General features: G+C 38.6%; 1 protein-coding gene across 1 annotated transcript in view; it reads right to left on the bottom strand.

Annotated features, from left to right (window-relative positions):
- PLCE1 (phospholipase C epsilon 1) overlaps positions 1 to 19,471 on the bottom strand; it is a 116,117-nt gene that overhangs the window by 8,944 nt on the left and 87,702 nt on the right. Inside the window, exons 13-27 of the mRNA XM_059477058.1 lie at positions 18,809 to 19,047; positions 17,757 to 17,818; positions 17,453 to 17,618; positions 15,526 to 15,633; positions 14,957 to 15,073; positions 14,716 to 14,874; positions 13,585 to 13,708; positions 11,369 to 11,493; positions 10,601 to 10,718; positions 6,260 to 6,391; positions 4,791 to 5,081; positions 3,696 to 3,859; positions 2,538 to 2,799; positions 1,556 to 1,674; positions 259 to 387 (exon numbers count right to left, since the gene is read on the bottom strand). Coding sequence (XP_059333041.1) covers positions 259 to 387; positions 1,556 to 1,674; positions 2,538 to 2,799; positions 3,696 to 3,859; positions 4,791 to 5,081; positions 6,260 to 6,391; positions 10,601 to 10,718; positions 11,369 to 11,493; positions 13,585 to 13,708; positions 14,716 to 14,874; positions 14,957 to 15,073; positions 15,526 to 15,633; positions 17,453 to 17,618; positions 17,757 to 17,818; positions 18,809 to 19,047 — 2,315 coding nt within the window. The remainder of the gene's footprint in view (positions 1 to 258; positions 388 to 1,555; positions 1,675 to 2,537; positions 2,800 to 3,695; positions 3,860 to 4,790; positions 5,082 to 6,259; positions 6,392 to 10,600; positions 10,719 to 11,368; positions 11,494 to 13,584; positions 13,709 to 14,715; positions 14,875 to 14,956; positions 15,074 to 15,525; positions 15,634 to 17,452; positions 17,619 to 17,756; positions 17,819 to 18,808; positions 19,048 to 19,471) is intronic.

The raw sequence follows: 19,471 nt of genomic DNA, 5'->3' as shown, positions 1-19,471 counted from the left end.
TTCTCATCTGCATATGCCCAAATATTAAAATACTAATAGGGAATATGTCTTAAGATTAAAAACCCTTTCTCTGATGCCACTATTGGGAAAATTCCAGTGCTTATATTGTGTGTTTGCTGTGTAATTAATTGCACAGCAATGCATTTCTAAGAGCACCCCTTGCTGGGATGAGGTGTGAGAAGTGCAGGGAGACAGAGGTGCAGCAGATGTTAGTGTGGATTCTGGCAATGCAGAGCCTGCAGTTCAGCAGGAGCTCACCTGATGGAGCAGCTGTGCAGCCGTGGTCCCTGCACTCACACTGAACACAGTGAAAGGCTCTGGGCCTGGAATTCCATGAACTGTCACTTTGTAAGTCATGGCAGCTTTCCTTTCTCCCGGGCTAAACAACTGTTCAGACAACATTCAACAGGTTACTGGACGTTTTTACACAGGCATGTTATTTCTAGGTTGCTTAAAAGAAACAGTACACACAAGTTGTGAGTGTCTTGACAAAGCAAAGCTGTTCAGTTCATACATGGCTCTTCCTTACACTACAGATTAAGGCATCTAAAAAACCCCAACAAACCCTCCAAAAGCCTCCATCATCTTTTGAAGCTGAAGAAAAAAAGGAAGATTTCCAGTGGGAATACATAAACTACCCCTGGACAAAGGGCCAATCTCCACCACTCATTCCCCATTCTAGCTGAGTTCACATATTTGGTTTCAGCATACAGATTAATGGATGAAAAGCAATAGCTTTGTTTCAACCTCCAAACTCTTTGTTCTTCCTTTCTACCCTAGTAATTCACCAAGATACAAATTTGGAATGTATTCACAGGAGGGAATATCTGCAACGTATCTGCTGCACACACAGGAGCTCAGAAGGTTTTATCTAAGACTTTAGGAGTTGGCAAAATGATAAAATACATTTTTAAAGTTGCCAAAACACAAGTAACCCAGGTAACCTAACAGTATGGGCTTTTAAACAAAAATCACATTTATGCATGCATATTTTTATATATACAGATACCTGTATGTATGCATACATACTTGCACATATAAACAATGGATGTGCACACATATATAAATCTGTACATATTTATGGAACTGCAGAGTTCATCTTTTCTTATAACAGAAGTCAATTTTATTCTCATTATTTCAAAATTGTTGGTAATTTATGTCTTCCTTTTTTTTTTTTTCTTTTGGTCTCAAATGCTGTGCTTACAATTCATGCACAAAGGAATGCATGAGGCTGCACTGAACCTGACTGCTCATTCACACTCCCCCAGTCAAGGAGCATATTTCTTATTCTATACCTAAATACAGCAGAGGAGCCAGACTTTGAAAAGATTTAAACATATTTATCTTCCCACAGTTTTATCCAGGTAGGATAACCTTACTTCCACCAAAGAAGAAGAAGAAGAAGAAGAAAAAAAAAGAAAAAAAAAGAAAAAAAAAAAAGAGGCATTAAGGTATGTATGAAGAATGTCACTCTGGCTCTATAAATCTTCACACCACAGTAGTTATTAAACCAAGAATACAGGTAATTCATGCACACAAACAAAAAATAAATTACCATAGATGCAGGCAGTGCGTTTCCAGAGGGACTTTCTTCCATTCTCCGACTGTTAATGAACAAACTGGAAATTTCTAATGTTTCATTGTGTAGGTTATGGAGCTGGACGTGTCTGTAGCCTAAAGAGGAAAAATCCTTCTGTAAATACTTTGCCACATCCTAGGACACAAGTCTCATAAACGGAAAAATCAAATTTGCTGTTTTTATAGCTACACTTTGCCACACAGGTAGGATTTGAAGCACTCTAATAGCACTGCATTAACACACAGTACAACAGGGTAACACAAATCCTATTGATCATAGAGTGGCTCATAGAGCAACCTGCCTTTGTTTTACCATAATATTCAGTACAGTCATACATAAAATATCTAAGTATCAGAACACAAATGAAGCAAGGTCAAATTCTCATTGGAAAACACGTGTATGGCCAAATCTCCTCACACAGCAACCCAGACAGTTGTGTGACATTAGAGTGGTACAGAGCAAATGTAAAAGAGCTACTGGCAAGATGGAAACTCTCTCCCCCAGGTGTCACACAATTAGTGATGGGGTTTTTTCACCCTTTCTCCGACTCCCCTTGAGCCATGGCTGTGAGAAGTACAATTCCCCTCTGCACAGTGCTCTGCTGTTGCAGCAGTTTCTTGGGCAAAGGACAAGGCAGGAATGAAATCCCCCCAAGCTTCCTAAGGGAGCAGCCAGTCCCCTGGTGACACAGCCTCAGGATGGGAGCAGGTGGGTCCCACATGGCCCTGCCTCCACAACAGCACAGGATCAGACCTTTCACAGGCCACTGGGGCGGCTGCCAGCTCCCTGGGAGTCCCAGCTCAGCACTGCGCTGCCAGGCCGTGGTGTGCTGTCTGGTATTTGCTCCCTGTCTCCTCTAGAAAAATGCAACTGATTAAAAATTTCCTTCTGGCAGGATTCAACCCAGGAATGTGCTGGACCCTTTTGGCTGAGGGTGCCAGCACTGTTCATGCTGTACCTCTCTTCAGCGCTTTCAGGGGAATGATCCTCTGCGCTGTGACAGCCGAGCAGTTGTTTTCAACCACGGCAAAGCGCAGAAAGACCAAATCCTCGAAGTGAACGCGGAACAGGAACTGCTCGTTCCACATGGGGTTGAGGGTGTTGCGGTGGATGGGCTTGGTGCGGAAGTGGCAGCTGTCCAGGGGCATCCCCAGCACGTCGATCTCGATGCAGGGGCTGCCCGTGCTGTTGCTGGGGCAAACGTTCTGGCCAGACACGATCTGCAGCAGAGGGAGGAGCACAGAGAACTGTTAGTGGGGCAATCCCTAAGCTGCCATGACCCTGAGCCAAATACTGCTCTGCACAGCCCTAAGCACAGTTTTACAACACTCACTTTTGGGATTGCCAGGGCAGTAAGTTCAAAAGCAGCGCTCCCTCAACCGTCCCACCCCCAACACCACTGCTATGGTATCTTTCCTCTGAAAAAATACAATTGTTCAAGGCATCTGAACATTAATCCACAATGAATGTACCACTAATGCAGTCAAAAAGGATCACTTTCTTCCCCATTACTCCGGGGTGATGGCAGTGAGCTCTGGCTTGCTTTGGCATACACAACACAAGAATTAAGTGTGCAATTACCACAGCTGGGAAAATTCTGGTTCTTATGAATTTCACTTTTCTGACACATTTCCTGGAAAGGACTAGCTTCTGAGAGTACATTTTTTTGGCCACAAATCCATGAATTATATATCTTGTTATATGACTTACAAAAAAATTTTTTTTCAAGACTCAGTACAGCTTTTCATAATGGCATTTCGTGCAGCTTTTCAAGTGTTCACAAATGTGTAGAACATCAAGGCACATGTGTAATTTTACACAGTTGTGTAGTCCCAGGGAAAATGCTTTCAGGACTGAGTTTCAACAAATACTGTGAAGGAAACAGGGGAAGTAACTATGGATACAAATCAGCCAATGCAATGAAATAAAGACAAATCTTTGTTCCTTTCCTCTCCAATTTCTGTCAGTTATGCTGACCTTTGGAAGCAACATTGAAAGATTCAATCTTTTCATTCAGAAGCATAAAAAGTGACTACAATACTGGTTAAAGACTGTAGTTGTATATTGTCTACTTCTATCTGTTTGCCTGTATGAAATTCCCTTTTAATGTACTTACTGTTAAAGAATATATAGCTGGCTCCTTATTATCAAGATCTCTTTCCAATGGACAAAAATGCTGGTACATTGAACAGTTTTTATCCCACAGAACTGGAGGTTTCAGCACATATCCACAGCCACCGTTAGCCTCAAACATTGCTGCGTTGAGTTGCAGAGGAAGATCTGCGAAATTAAGGTAGCCAAAAGTGACAGAGAGCAATGGTACAATGGAAAAACCGCAACAGTGAAGACAAAGTCATGTTTGAAATATCTTTTTTAAACTATTTTAGTTATGTACTATTCCTGGTTTTCACAACTATCTGTGATTTATGTGTCCAACCTATCCAGTAATTATACAAAACTCTAAGAACAGTTCATTTTTTCCTTTCCATTGTCTTTATTAAGCTGTAGGGCTTGCCTACAACAGTTCTCTGGGAAGTTTCTAGGAATGTGCCCTGAACTGCATAATGAATCACAGAATCACAGAATATTCTGAGTTGGAAGGGACCCACAAGGATCATCGTGTCCAGCTCTTAAGAGAATGGCCCACTGGGGATCAAACACACAGCCTTGATGTTGTTAGCACCATGCTTTAACAAACTGAGCTAATGCCAGGTTCTGTAGAGCACTGTAGATGACCTAATGGATCCTCCATGGAAAATGTGAAAGAACACAAGATAGGATAGCAAATATTCAAAAAATGTTTTGACCAACATTAAACCAACATCCAAGGCAGCACTTCCAAGTGAAAAGTAGTTCAGTACTTTTTTATGCTTGAAATTATCAGGAAGGGATAAGAGTTACTTGAACTGGGAGAAAAAAAAGCAACCTTCATCAATAAAATAAAAATAAAAATAAAAAAGGAAGTATTGCTGTCCAGGCACTTCTGGGTTATCAGAGAACCTGGTGCACTGGCATAAAGCTCCTGGACTCTGAAGTCACTGCCCTCACGGACCAGACTCTTGTGGTATGAACCTGCTTGTGGCTGGAGTGCAGGTACAGGAAGGTCCCCTCAGGACAGCAGGGAAAAATAAATAGGGAAAGTACAAATTCACAACTTAAGGCCTCCTGTCACATTTCCAACGCATTAAACCCTGTGTTTGTGCAGCCTTACCGTCTGTTTGGTAGTTCAGAGCCACGAGCTGCACGCCGTGGAGCCAGAAGATGAGGGGCTGGGGGTTGGAGGAGTCGATGCGCGTGGCAGCGGGGTAGGTCCTCAGGAGCTGGCAGGTGGTGTGCTGGATCAGCTTCTGGGAGTAGCGCCTGCAGAGCCGCTTGGCAGCGTTCTCGTTCAGGGACGAGATGTGGTAGCACTTGGGAGTCCTTATGATGGCACTGAGGGAGGCTGGAGAGTTGTAAGGAGAGCAAGGATCTTCCCAGGTCGGCCGCATTGCATCAAAGGGACCTGGAAAATAAACAGTGCCCTCAAGGTACGGCTGCAGGTCCAGAGGCTCCACAAATGCAACGTTTTCTAGTGGAGTATGTGTGTGTGCTTTGGTCATGGTAGAAAAAGGTGATCCTGGAAAATGACACTACTCGGGACAAGTGTCACAGTCCTTCTGACACAGTAAGAACAATCCTTGAGAGGAAACACAATGTCCAAGTATTGAAATAATACCATGATTAGATGTGCTAACAAGCACTTTCATAAATATATACCTAACTGGCATCTGTCAGTTAGGAAAAATTTAGGAATTAAAAATTAAGGAATAAAAAAATTAAATTAAGGAATAAAAAATGAAATAAAGGAATAAAATTCCCTTCTTCTTATTTATGCACTTTACATGAGGAAGAGAGGCAAGACTGAAAGCCATCTGCTAATTTTCCAAACAGTCTACAGAGACTGCAGAATTTGGGGAAAAAGGAAGCAAAATACTTATATGCTTTAGAATAAGGCACCACACTTCTTAATTTTTAGGACACTGGCCTCTAGAAGGAAATCTCTCCTGTCTGCTTCAGCCATGCCCTTGGGCTACAAGAAATACAACCCTCCCTGAGCCAGAAAATGAGTTCAAAATATCTGTTTATGGCACTCACTTGAAAGTCAGGGGATCTGGGTCTTACTCCTGCTCCAGAGCCTTTCCTGTACTTTCTCTGTATTTCTTTACATCTGTTCCTAGGCAGAGGCACAATTTCCAGGTTCACAAACTGAATCACCTACAGAGTCTAATTTGCACAATTATGCATTTGGACTTGGCCAAATTTCAGGCCTCTAAATTCTACTTCAGACAATAAAAATTCTCTTCTGGACCAGCCCAGCAGTCCTGGCTTTCATTTGTACTTTGAAAATATTCACTTATGTCTTTAAAACTATAAATTTCAAGATACTTAAAATGTACATTAGTTTCAAATTGCTTATGAATTAGGGGCATCACATTTCTGATCAAGTAATCCTAATATTCCACACTCACCACTTCAGTTGTAATAGTGGTACTGTAATAGCTGCTGTGCTAACGAAAAACCATTCCAAAGTTTAACGTTTTACACATTGCAAAGTATTTGATCTTTAACAACTTGGTCTGCTACATGTGTTGGATTACAGAGTCATTCCACGTGACTGGTGAAAGAAGATGCTAACTTTACCTTTTCCAGATGCTTTGGCAAGAGCAGCTGACTCCCCAGGGCTCAGCCTGCCAGGATTGTTGCCAAAAATGGACTTCCTGCTTTTTCTTTCTTTTCCTCTGCTAGAGCCAGATGGGTTTAGAGTTGACAAGCCTATTCCCATAAATGCAAAATAAATGAGCCAAAAAACATGACCAAGAGGGCATGACATTTTCCACCATATTTTACATTATTTTTGAAGGTATGAATACTCTTGTTATATAGCACACAGGACAAACAGTGTATTTTCTCCACAATTTAATCTTAACATCTTTAAATATATACACACTTTTATATATGTATATATTATGCATGGTTTAATATATAATGCATATATGTATACATTTATATAATGTATATAGAAACCCATATGAAACAATAAAATATACAATCCTCTCTGTGTGATATAACTTTTCTCCATTTTACTTTTTGGCTTGAAGAAGGTAAAGGCTTCCTATCAAATTACTAAATGGTCCAAACTGATACTAAAAAAATATGCAGTAACAGTCCCAATGTATTCATCCTAGGAATAATTTTAAAAAATAAAAATCTTTCCTACAGAAGTAATAAATCAGTAGCGAATATAATGAAATTAATCTAGGTTACAATACCTACGTAATTAAATAAATGCAAGATCATGATTGAAAGATATAATATTATAAATATTATATGTCCAAATGCTGTTGGTTAAACAGTTTAACTTCAAAAAATGTTTTCAGATTCCTCTTCTTCTGTTTATTTATACTTCAGTATTGCTAAATACAGTTAGGTGTGCAAAATCCATTACATATTTAATAGCCAATACATACTAGGAGTGGAGCTGGAAAGCTCTAGTATAGCTATTATTCAAACTTGTGCATTCTAGAAACATAATCATTAAAAGTCATGACCTGAATCCTGGTGAAGTAAACAGACTTAATCCCACTTAAGGTCAGTTTTTTTCTGTTGACTTGGAGAGAGCACAAAGCAGATCAAAATTAAAGTGCACAATAATTATTCTGGCACCCACAGCAGTGAGATGTGGGATGCTCTCAGAAACCCAAGATGTATTTGTGATATGGAATGTAACAAAGCAAATACACTGTTACATGCCTAACTGTGACTCCTAAAACTTTCCACCTTAAGTCACATCAATTCACACCTGCCTAAAGACAGTTCTGGATTTAATACTAATATTTCAAACACAAATGTAAATCACCAAGAGGATACATTGGCCTCTTCTGATTGAAGTCTGCCCACAGCTGCAAATTTTCAGCTCTCAATCTCTATGGCATGTGTACATGTACTTACTAAAATTATGCCACAGTTTCAATGGAACTGCTTGGGTTAGTAAAATTCAGAACATACATAAATGTTTTCCATGTTGGAGATGTATTGTCTCTTTGGGCCAAAGCATACACATAAACCACAGAAGATGGTAGAAACTGGGATCAAGGAATATGAATTGAATTGGAGAATGAGGAGTTATGCACTGTGTGCTTCCAGCACTATTTAAATCCAGTTTTGAATGGATCAAATGGATTTGGCAAGTAAGATCCAGTTTCAAAGTCCTGTTGTGGAGACAGTCACTGAGGAAACAAACTGACCTCATAAATCACCAGAGTGCAGTGCAGAGCCCCAGGGCTGACAGCCCAGCGTGATGGCCACAGGGCACACTGCAGCTGGCAGCTTCCTTTCAGTCTCTCCCATGCTCTGCATGTTACACATCTCTTCCCACACACAAGCTCCATTTTTCACTCCAATTTAAATTTGACTTCAAAATAAAGCTTTACCAATTCACAGAATCATCAAATCACAAAATAATAGAGGTTGACAAGGATATGGAAGTCATCTGGTCCAACTCTGGTCAAAGTAGGATCAGCTCAGATTCCACCATACTGTACACAAATCCTACTGTACTACCACAGCGTCAGAGTAAATGTTCTGTGTTTCCCTACAACCCCTGTGCCATGTTTTTCAAGTTACAGAATTCAGTGCCCCTCTCATGTGTTAGACACAAGCACAGTGCTTTACTGCTTCTGGACTCAATCCAGAGGACTGCAAGCTTCCCTGCCCTGCTCCCTCTCACCGCACTCACATAACAGGTTAAGCTGCGATTCCCACCTTCTCACCGTGTGTTTCCAACCAACAGAAAGTCTGCAGGTCTGCAGACCTTAAAAGGGAATTTACAGCATTTTCATATGCAGGGTGCCCCTTTTTATGTTCACTTTAGTTTCTTGAGAAGTGCTATTATAGGGGCAGGTAATCTGATATGATGGAGATGATGGTGACAAATTTAATGCTGGTGAGCGCAGGTGGCTCCCTGCCCCCTCCACTTGATTGTGCAAATCCTGCTCTCGTGTACTGAGTTTCTCTACTCATTGTGTAAGGATCTCAGCACCAAGGGGATGAGCCATGTGCCAGCAGCAGTGCTCAGGGGTGCTCCACTGCCCTCAGCTTGGGTGAGCCAAGAGAACAGACCTCCAGCCTCCCAGATAATGGTGAAATGATATCCAACACACTGGAATTCAAGTTAAGCAAGGACTGTTAGGCCAAGGAGCACAGAAACAACAAGAGCCATGGTGGGTTCCTTGTTACCAGAGGTTTTATAAGCAAGAAATGTTATTTTCTACACATGATAAATTCTGTTTTGACCAGGGAACACTTAGGGAAGTCTGTGTTACCCAGTAGGTTAGGGTAAGTGAACATTATGGTCCTTGTCCTTTTTTATAGTCACAAATCAGTGTTTAACATTCAGGGATGTAGGCAAGTGTACACATAGAACAAAATTATATGAAGACAGAAGAAATAAAGTATTTACACAATTGATCAGACACTGACATGAATTCTACCCTCCCTATTTCCAAAACTCCTGCATTTTCTGAGCTGGTTAGGAACACAGGCACTAGAGCTCATAGTCATGGATCTAGCAGCCTTGCTCCCATCATTCATGGGCAATACTGGGTAGGGCACTGCACCACATCTGTGCCCTCCAGCAATCAATCAGTGGCATGGTGGCCATGGAAGCCTACATTCCTCCAGAGGAGGCAGTATTTGTCTCAAAGGAGACAAAGTTCACTGGAAAAGTAATTTCTACAGCTTTATGTGTTCATCTGTGAAAAAAGATAATCTTCTTAATTGTTCTATTCGTGATCCCTTTAGAGCAAGAAGAAGAAATCTGAGAAGGAAAGCAGGTATTTCTTTAATAACCAGTATTACATTAAAAATTAAATACTTCAAAGTTTTCTTAGAACATCAGAATTTTTTATGTGTCAAAATGCTTGGAACAACCCAAACTATCCCCATTTAATCTTGAATATCTTTCCTTAAAAGAAAATATTTTACTTGAAATATATCTCATTGCAGATTTCATTAAAAAGAGTATCAGATTTGGATATTTAGAAGGCATTATTTTTACAAGTGACACCTACAATTTTTGAAGTTATAAAAGAATGTCTGTCCATTTTTCAGCATGTTTATCTTGCCTATTTGACACTATTTTATGTTTGGTTAGCTTCTCTAATCTGATTAAAGTTCTGTTTGTGTAAGATCATGATTTGGCAGAATTGCTAATTTTTCCACAGAGAACCATTCCACTAAAGAGCAGATTTTTCATTCAAAACATTAAACATATCAATAAACAATAAATTCCCAATTTAAAAGTATTTATGTACATAGTATGAGCCAAAATATACCCAACCTCGTATTTCAGTACTGAACAAGTGCCTATCAGTGATCTCTTCAGTTATTCCCCCTCCTTTTCTCTGCAAAAGTTATTTCTTCCTAGTGTACAGAAGAAGATTTTCTGATTTCCATAACTGCTTCCATGAAGACTGAGTGAGAGTCTGCAAGCAGCTGCCCTCACTCACCCTGTGAAAAGGTGCTTTACCCCTGCAAATGGCTCCTCTCCTGTCCACTTGGGAAAGAACAGAAAATGCAGCTGGAAGCAAAGGTGAAACACACTAAACAGAGGCCACTTAAAGAAATGTGACACACTCTACCTTCAAGGCCTTAAGAATATTCTCCTTCTTAATTCAGTAGGTCCTTACATGGAAACTCAGAGCTCTTAAGATAAAGCTTTCTGTCATCTGGCATTTGGCAGTGAAGCAGTTGTCTAAGTTGTGAAGACTGGCAAATTTCACTTTTGTAAACATTTTAATATGACAAACAGTATGTATTCACATAATTTATGAACACTGCTTCTCAGCCAGGAGCTGCTATTATGAAGACTACCAAATCATGAAGAAAGAACCTCCTCGACTACTTCAAACTAATTCAAAACATAAACATAAAGTCTCCAGGAGTTAGACAGCTTAAAGCAATAAAACAGGGCAGTGTACTCACCAGGGAACTTTACTGCCTGACAGTAAATGACAAGATCTGAGAGCTCTGGGGCTATCTGTCTGCTTTCCTTCTTGTTCTGTGGAAGATAGAATTCTTCACCCAGCTCCATGTCGTAAACCTGAGTGATAATACCAAGAACATTTAATAACAGTATTACTGAATGCAGAAGGACTGTTGCGTATCTTACTTAGGTCTTTGAAATATTTTAGCACTTTCTTCCTATATGGTTTCTGTTCTCACCTAACAAATCTCCCTCCCATGCGCACATTCCTGATCAATACCTGTTACTGATTCTGCAGTAGTGTATAAAGGCCTTATTCAGTCAGTTCTACAAACATTTAGACAAAACAAACACATCCCTGTTGAGAAGAATCTACAAAACACTAAACAGCAATACACTGGTTCTTTTTCCAGATGATTTAATAAGAGGTGCTGTGATTATCTGATATCATAGTGCAGTATTTTAAACTTATTTTGAAGCATAAAGATGCTGAAGATTCAGATGAAATCTTCAGTTCTATCAATATTAATTTTCAGCCAAGCAGCCTATATATACTATAACCTCTGAGGACATTTCTTGAACAGTATGTTGAGCATTTGTTCTACTTAGGCTATTTTCTCTGGTGTCTGTCCATGCTTTCTATTGTTTCTCTTCATTAAAGTGCATTTGTTATCTCATGTCTCAGTTACCTAAACTGTCCAAATCCTTTTGAACCTGGTTATATATGAAAGTGCAGCTGAGAAGAAAGAGGGAAAAAGCAGAATTACCTTTCCTTTATTATTGTAAGTAGCACCATCAGCCTTCTTTAGTCGTTTGGCAGTCTCTTCATTATATTCAAACTGCAGTTTATCACTTGATAATTTATTCTCAGGTCGATCTTCAAGAATATTATCTAAAAATTATTGGGATTTTAATAAACATAAAGCCAAACAATTTCAACTGGAAATTTAACTTGAATTAACAATATTTGTGGACAGTGTTGTGAATCTTATATGAATAATTAGATGCTAAAATAATGCATTTACTGGTCAGAGCATCATCCTCTAGTAGTAACCTTCTATTTAAAAATTTTATGCTTCGGTTTGGTTAAGACACTGCCTTTCCTTTAAAGCCCATCCTTTTGTGCTCAGAAGATCTTTACAACCAAACCATCTAATAAATTAAGTTTGCCATCTGAAAATAACTGGTATTCCTGAATGACAAAAAAATGCCAAAGACGAAGCACAATTAACCCCATCAAATATGTAAACATTTTGTACAGCAATTTTTGGCTTTCCTCTCCTTACTTTCATCATGTACAAGTATTTTTTACATCTATAGAAGTACCTCTTCAAAGCTACGTATTTTTCAGAGAACAGTATGCCTCATAATGATGTGGTCTTTCAAAATGTTACAGCTGTCACAAAAGGAATGGTTTCAATTTATTCTTGATAATCCTGATGCTTTGACCATATTCTTTTTATGCATACCAAGTGTCACACATGCAGGCTTCTAACAGCTCCTGACCAGTTAACAATGCCATGTAAGAATATCTGCTTGCATTTATAATATGAAGTAGAAGCTATATATTCACACTGTCACATTGAACAGGCTGAAGATGCAGTGCTGATTTCATGCAGTTAAAATGCTCAACCAAGTGGCTTTTACCTTCCTGGCTGTTAGGAGCAGGAGAAGCATTAAGGACATCAGCTACAGAGAAACGAGTCAGAGAGGGAATAAGAGTAAAGGGAATTAAGACTTAGAGCCAGAGATATGAAAATTAAGTGTCAGTTGTAAAACTATTAGCTTTACACAAAAAAAAAAAGTATCAGTAAGAAAAATAAAACTGAATCTTTTTTATAATGTTTACAGACTATTATTTAGATTAGTTTTAACAAAATATTAAGATAATTAGAATAGTCATTGTAATAAAGTAGTAAACCATGCTGCAGATTCCTTCACATACTGGAAGGTGTAAATGTTTCTTGCTAGCTTCAGATTTTTCAAACCTCCTCTTAACTAGAACAGCGCTAAAAAGTCACTTAACTGCAATCAGTTTGCAAAATTTTCTTGCAAATCTGTTAGCAAAGATTTGAGTTTTCACTGCAATTTACATCTACAGCATCTCCACCCTGTTGCTCACAGAGTATGCTCAAGTAGCCAGCTAGGCCAACTTTCAGGCAAAATGCAACTGAAGGCAGCACTGATATCAAACTCATAAATAACATTGCTATTCCACAAGCAGTGTCGAGTCTTGAACTTGTTAATTTTGTTTTTTATTTTTACCATCACTAAACAGAGAAACAAGAGATGTAAACAAGAGACCACCTGGAAAGAACCCTGTGCTGCAGGACATGCTCCAGCCTTACATCTTCTCTGAACATAGCACCTAGAACTTAAATGGGTCCCCAGCAGAATGAAAAGTGCAGTGAGTGAAGCTGCTCACTCAGGAGAACATCCCCAGCTCTGTCAGACCAGTTGTCCATCTAGCCCAGTATTCCTTCTGAAAGTGGCAACAGAGCAACCAGCCACTAATCACCACCCCAACAGCCACAATCACTGAATAATAGGGATGTTGGACCAAATACTGCTACCAATAACAATTGCTTATACATCTCTTCATGAATTTGTCCAATCCTTTTTTTTTAATATGCTGATGCTATTTGGCTCTGCAATTTCCCAAGGCAGCACATTCCAGAAGTTTACTACCAGCTGCACAAACAAATATTTTACCTATTTTAGACTGATCTTCCACTTGCTTTACTGAGCACTTGCTAGATCTAATGAGTAACATTCTGTGCTTCCCTTAATCCACCACTTCATGACTTAGTAAACCTGCTTCCTATTTACCCCTCTTCTCTACCAGCTGAAGAATTTCAGCCTTTTCAGACTCATGCAGACACTGCTTACCCAGCTCATGCCTGAACTAGAATATTCACATCTTATTACTACAGTTCTAGCAAAAGCACTGTAAAAAAACAAAGAAAGAAATAAATATAGTTACCATCAGAGAGAGATTCATAGTCATAGTCATATTCATCTTCCTCATCTTCTTCCTCTTCATTGGTGGGTGTGGGGTTGCTAGCACCATTGTTAGCCTGTGCTTGCAAATGTGCCAGCTGGTGAGCCTACAACAACAGAAACACTACATCATTTTAAGTACTTTTGAAGAGAAAAAGAGTTTTCATGTTTGTATCTTGTTTTGTTTCTATGAAAGCACTGAATATATTAAGTGAGAAATAGGTAAGATTGTTAAGATCACACTAAAATACCACTTTGGGGGTTTGAACATAAAGAGAAATTGCATTGCAAGAAAAACACTTAATAAGATATGAAACCTAATTAATTATGGAAATATGTCAAAGTTGCACATCATTCAAGACTATCTTTTTCCAGTCTGAGATATGCTGTTTCAGAAACAGTTAAATACTTTTTCAAAAGATGGAGAATATCTATATACTGGGTATGATCAGTGTGATTTACTCATCTGATAACAAGAATTTAAGTCTAATGCAATTGTGTTTACATTATGAGTAATGGCAATTAGTTTTCAAGGATTCAATTGAACTGCTGAGTAACCACAGACATTATTAGATTAAGGCTACTTGAGATGCAGCCCTAAATTCTAGAAATCAAAAAGATTCTCACATGGGAATAAACACCATTTGAGTAGCAGAGTCTACCACAGAAAGTCAATTGAAAAATCAAGTATTTGACTGGCTTGAATTTGAAAAAAGAAACAAAGCAGAACTCTACCAAAAATGACTACATACTGTAAACACACACACATACTCAATGCATATGACTATTTCTCAATAAACATGAATAGTAAATGTTAAAATCTCAGAGAAAAAGATTTATTTATATTTGTCACACAGGGCATGTGGTGTTAATCATAATATTATGAAGTTTTATAAAATTAATAGACATTAAAATTTAGTTAAGCTGTAGCTATAATTTACTGTATGTGTTGTCTACTTATCTAAAAGCACTGGAATTCACTGTGAGTTATGCAAGCATGAATGTGCATTAGATTATTCTGCTGTACATTGGGATTAGCAAAAACTTCAAACACAAATGAACTATTTCTAACAAGAGCTGGGTCTCACTGCTAGCTGTTAAGGAAGGACTGTACCTTTTGTTTCAATATATCCACTGGAGTTTGATGGGCTTTCAGCTTTTTGTTTTTAAGCAGGATTTTTCTTCTCAGTTGACCAGGGGAAGGCAGCATGGGATCATCAGAAAAGTCACTCTCAAATAAAAACTTTGTCACCAACTTATCTCCAAATACACTCTGAAATATCAAGAACAGGTGATGTGTTATGGAAAGCCCCAGGGCTCGTGCTGGGAATCCCTGAGCACAGTGCAGGGCCCACCTTGAAGATCTCGGCCATCTTGCGCTGCTGGGGCAGCGAGCAGTGGTTCTCTATGGAGATGATGACCGGCATGTCGGAGGTGATGAACGCGTTGCGATCGATGGCCTCCACCACCTCCTGCCAGAGACAGACAGAGGCCATTGAAAGAGCACAGCAGCATTCTGCAGCTCTCAGTTAACCCACTGCTAGCTGAGAGGGGAGACATCTGCCTTCCTCTGCAAGAAGGAAGAGGCCACTCTGTGCTTTCAAAGCAAGCTGGCATCTTGCTTTGAAAGCACAGAGTAATGCAAGCACACTTGCATTACCACTTGTTGCAACACAGGTGGTAGCACTTTTGTTACTTAGGTACCAACAAAAAGACAGAAAATCACATTACATATGCTACAAAAACTAACTTGAAAGCATATTTACTGCTGAGAATTTAATGTCTGACATAATCTATAGTTTATATTCTGTTAGAATTTAGCCCATCAGAATTTTTATTTTTCTAGTAGGCAATTTTTTTTCCCCTTCATTACAGAAAAAATAACTTCTCATTTTTTTTGCTTCTACATGCATTACCAGCATACCTTAAAAGAGATCTTTGTAGTAAGAGTGTGCCCATGATAAATGATAGGCATCCCATCATCACCATCCCAGCAGTCCAATTCTACGCTTCTGCAGCCTTGTAAAAGAACCTAAAATGCAATTGAACAGTGTAAGCACATCTAAGCTACAGTACCGTGCCATCAAAGCAGAGCTGAATGAAAGCCCAGTGATTCAGCAAAATTGCTGGAAAGAGCAATCTCTGTGAAGTGAACAGTCCGTGGAATTTACAGCCCCCAGCTAACTCCATTCCCTAACTGAATTCCTTATTTCCCATTGAAAAAGACTGGGAAAATTAAGCAAAGCGTGTATATTCTTGGGAGAATCACCATAAAGCTTTGAAATTCATGGTATCATACAGGACACATGGAATCTGTTTGCAGTAGGTGGTTCTTATTGCATAGCTTAATTTTCTGAGAGAGGGAAACATTCCCATATTTTTTTTACCTGCAAAACTAGCTATAAAGGAGCATGGCAATTTATTTCAGGTTGCTCTCATGAGGACTTATGGAGAAAGCATCTGCAGTTTGTTTGCTGTTTTTTTTTGTTATTATTAGCTTTATAAATAGAAGATAGTCTGAAAATGAAGTCTTAAGAAACTTCTATGAGAATAGTTACAATGGAAATGTGCCAGGCCATGTTAATCAATTATATCAAGCTATTTACAGCCATCAATTCATTCATCAATTTTTTAATTATTCATTTATTTCTTTTAGAAAGTCATTGCTAGAAAACTAAGGAAGCAAAGAGGAAGGATGAAGGAAGAGATGAGCTAATCCATCTTTTGGCAGCCCAGCTTAATATTGTGATCAGCATTTAGCATGCCTGTCATCTGTACTACAAGCTAATATTTTACTGAATAGAAAGATCCCAAAAATTAAAACCATTTCCAGCAAAACCATTCATGAACAAAGAAAAAATTACTTCTACTCAAAACCTGAATAATTTTATTTCAGACAGTTGTCCCCATAGCTGGCACTCCACCACTTCTCTGAGAGCCAGACACACTGAGCCAGACCAAAGTGCCCCTTCAGCTGGCAACAAGTACTGGAGGGACAGGAAGAAGCTTTTCTTAATCATGCAAACTTTGAAGGCAGTTGATCTCTATCTCACTTCCCATCTATTACCAACACAATACTAAGATCACTGTGCAGTGCTAGTACAGGAACCTCTGCAACTGCATTACTCAGTGCATTTGTGTTATTCAGGATTTCCTAACACAGCCTCACCTCTCTGCCTATAGCCCGAGGTGAAGGAGCATAGGGGACACCAGATGAGTCCATTCTCAGTGATGAGTCATTAACTCTCAGCATAATGAAAACACTGCTGCCAGGAAGTTTGATGCTTTCTCCAGCATTTTGTAAACACACAAACATACAAATATATATATATATATATATATATATATATATATATATATATATATATATATATAATATACACACAAACAAATACAGAACTGAAAGCCCAAGGGAGAAATTGTTCCTTCCCCAATCAGCAAAAACTGTAAAATATTCCTAGAAGTAACGTTTTTAGAAGTTATAGTTCTATTTGAAATTAGTCTTTGCAGTGCAATGTACAGTATCTCAGTAGTGTTTCTGACATCTGAATGAACTAAAATATTAGATCAGTCTTTCCTGTGGGAAAGTCTAATTTTAGTAGGTTGGGTCAGACCGACTGGTGTCTAAATGCTATGAATCTCAAACTAAACCCATTTTTTTGCTTTAGAAAAGGCATTTGAGCACAACTGTGCTTACAGGCAGCTTTCCCACACATCATGTTTTCCAATGTTTTGCAAGCAGGGGTTTAGGACATCTAGATTTTCAAAGCAAAAAGGTCATGTTCCTGAAACTTGCCAGTAAAACAAACAAGTTCACGTTGAAAGCTACACAACAATCCAATTTTGCATACCTGGCTGTACAGCTCCACTGAGGACTCCCCTTTAAGCTGATGGCCAGTAAGGTAAGTATTGTGTGAGGATTCTATGTAGTAATATGAGAGGGGAAAGTGCAAGTCCTCAGCATTCTCCTGTGATTCATCATTTTTGGAGGCAAAGTTGTCTTTATCCATCAAAAATCTAGAAGTGAGAAGATGTGAGGAAATTTTATACTGTGATGAGCATTTTGTGACTCTCTGAGAAACATCAATACACTGGTATCATCTTTTTATATATACATACAAATATATATATGTATAAAAGCACATAAGTAATTACCTTGCAAATCCTTCAAAAGATAGCAGCCCCTGCTGGCACATGTTCACACTAGGTTCAAATTTCTGTGAGGAGGAAGAAATCAAAGATGTAAATAATAAAAATTTTTAGAAACATGTCTTTGTCATGTTTTTATATGTAGTCTGCTCATAGCACTAAACAGTATTTAAACACAGTCTCTTTGTGGATAAAATACTCAGGTGCCTGCAAACTGTATTTTACAAATGACTACACAAACATACTAAAAGCATAATCATAAATCAAAGAGGCATTCAGGTTGAAAGGGATGTTCCCTAATCCAACCTCCTGTTCCAAGCTGAGACAGCCATTAAATTGCAATTAAGAAAGATTTATGATCAGGCGTCCTACTCCTATCTAATATGCTTAAATACAACATACCACCATGTCAACAAGAGTTGTGATATTCCAATTTGAAGTTTCTTTAGAATTTCTGTCTTTTAAACTCTGCAATTCTATCTTACATGTTGGTAGTTTATATATAGTTTTTAGCCTTTGTTAACTGTTAAAAAGGGACTTAGAGTATATTAATTACACATGGAGGAATTTGAAGGAATAAAAAGTTTTCTACACAGTTTCTAAAATCTTCAGCCATAGTACATAAGGGGATAAAGTGGCCATGTTTGCTCTGGAAGATTTTTTACAATAAAACAAAAATATGTGGAAATGGTGCTTTTTAAAGTTCCAATGTAAGATTATGCTCAATGAAATATGGGGCCAGACAAAGAAAAAATTTTAAAAAATGTCATGAACACTTTTTGTAGGTGGTGACATCCCTTCTCTGCTAAAGTACACATTGCTAATAAAACTATTTATTTGCATTTTTAATGGATATATTTATTGACATCCATACAATTTTCTAGTCCAAAATAAGGATAGTATTAAATTTTAAATTCAAGTAAACTGTAGAGACAATATCAGTGTGAAAGGAGATACCCACACAGATGCTATTCTGAACAACACACAATGTTAATGGGGAAAATGGAAGTAACTGGAGTTCTAGTAAAAAGGAATTGCAAGATATTTGTATTACAGACCTGGATAATACTGAGGATTTCATCATAGGTGCAGTGTTCTCCTTGGCAATTCACTAGGAAGTCATTCAGCTGCTGGATTCCTACTCCAAACACTCCCAGTGATGTGCTTTCAACTCCAGTACCATTGGTTACGATGCTGGCAGCAGCAATAGCATCAGATATTTGCCTCTGGTTGTCTGATAGCTGCTGCCTGCTCTTAATGAACAAACCAAGGTCTGAAACATTTCTAGTCAACAAATCTTAAAAGAAAAATGAGGAAATAACAGTATAAGCTAAACATATTATGTGTATTACATATACATTACATATAGAAGATAATCTAGTATACAATACACACAAGTATGTCACTGGGTGTTTTAGCAGTAAATTAGAACAAAATCATCTTGTTTCTACCCACTAATAAAAGAGAGAATTAAGCATGCATGTGAGCAGATTACAAGTATCCAATTACTCTGAACAAAATCCTGGAACCTTTAACATGGATCCACGGCCTCTTACACACCCAGGACTCTCCTGCTCCATCTCATCACCACAAACAGCCTTCAAAGCCTTTCCTTCACTGTGTGCAACCCCACACCCTTACTGTTCAATTGCCCTTTATCTTCTTCCAGTCTCATATGCCAATTGTTCTGCACCCTCCCCACAAGCTGCTTGGCAGAAAGA

This window comes from Ammospiza nelsoni, chromosome 8 (genome assembly GCF_027579445.1).
Source record: "Ammospiza nelsoni isolate bAmmNel1 chromosome 8, bAmmNel1.pri, whole genome shotgun sequence".
Lineage (NCBI taxonomy): Eukaryota > Metazoa > Chordata > Aves > Passeriformes > Passerellidae > Ammospiza > Ammospiza nelsoni.
The sequence above is the reverse complement of the archived record's forward strand: the minus strand, read 5'-3'. Positions and strand labels throughout refer to the sequence as shown.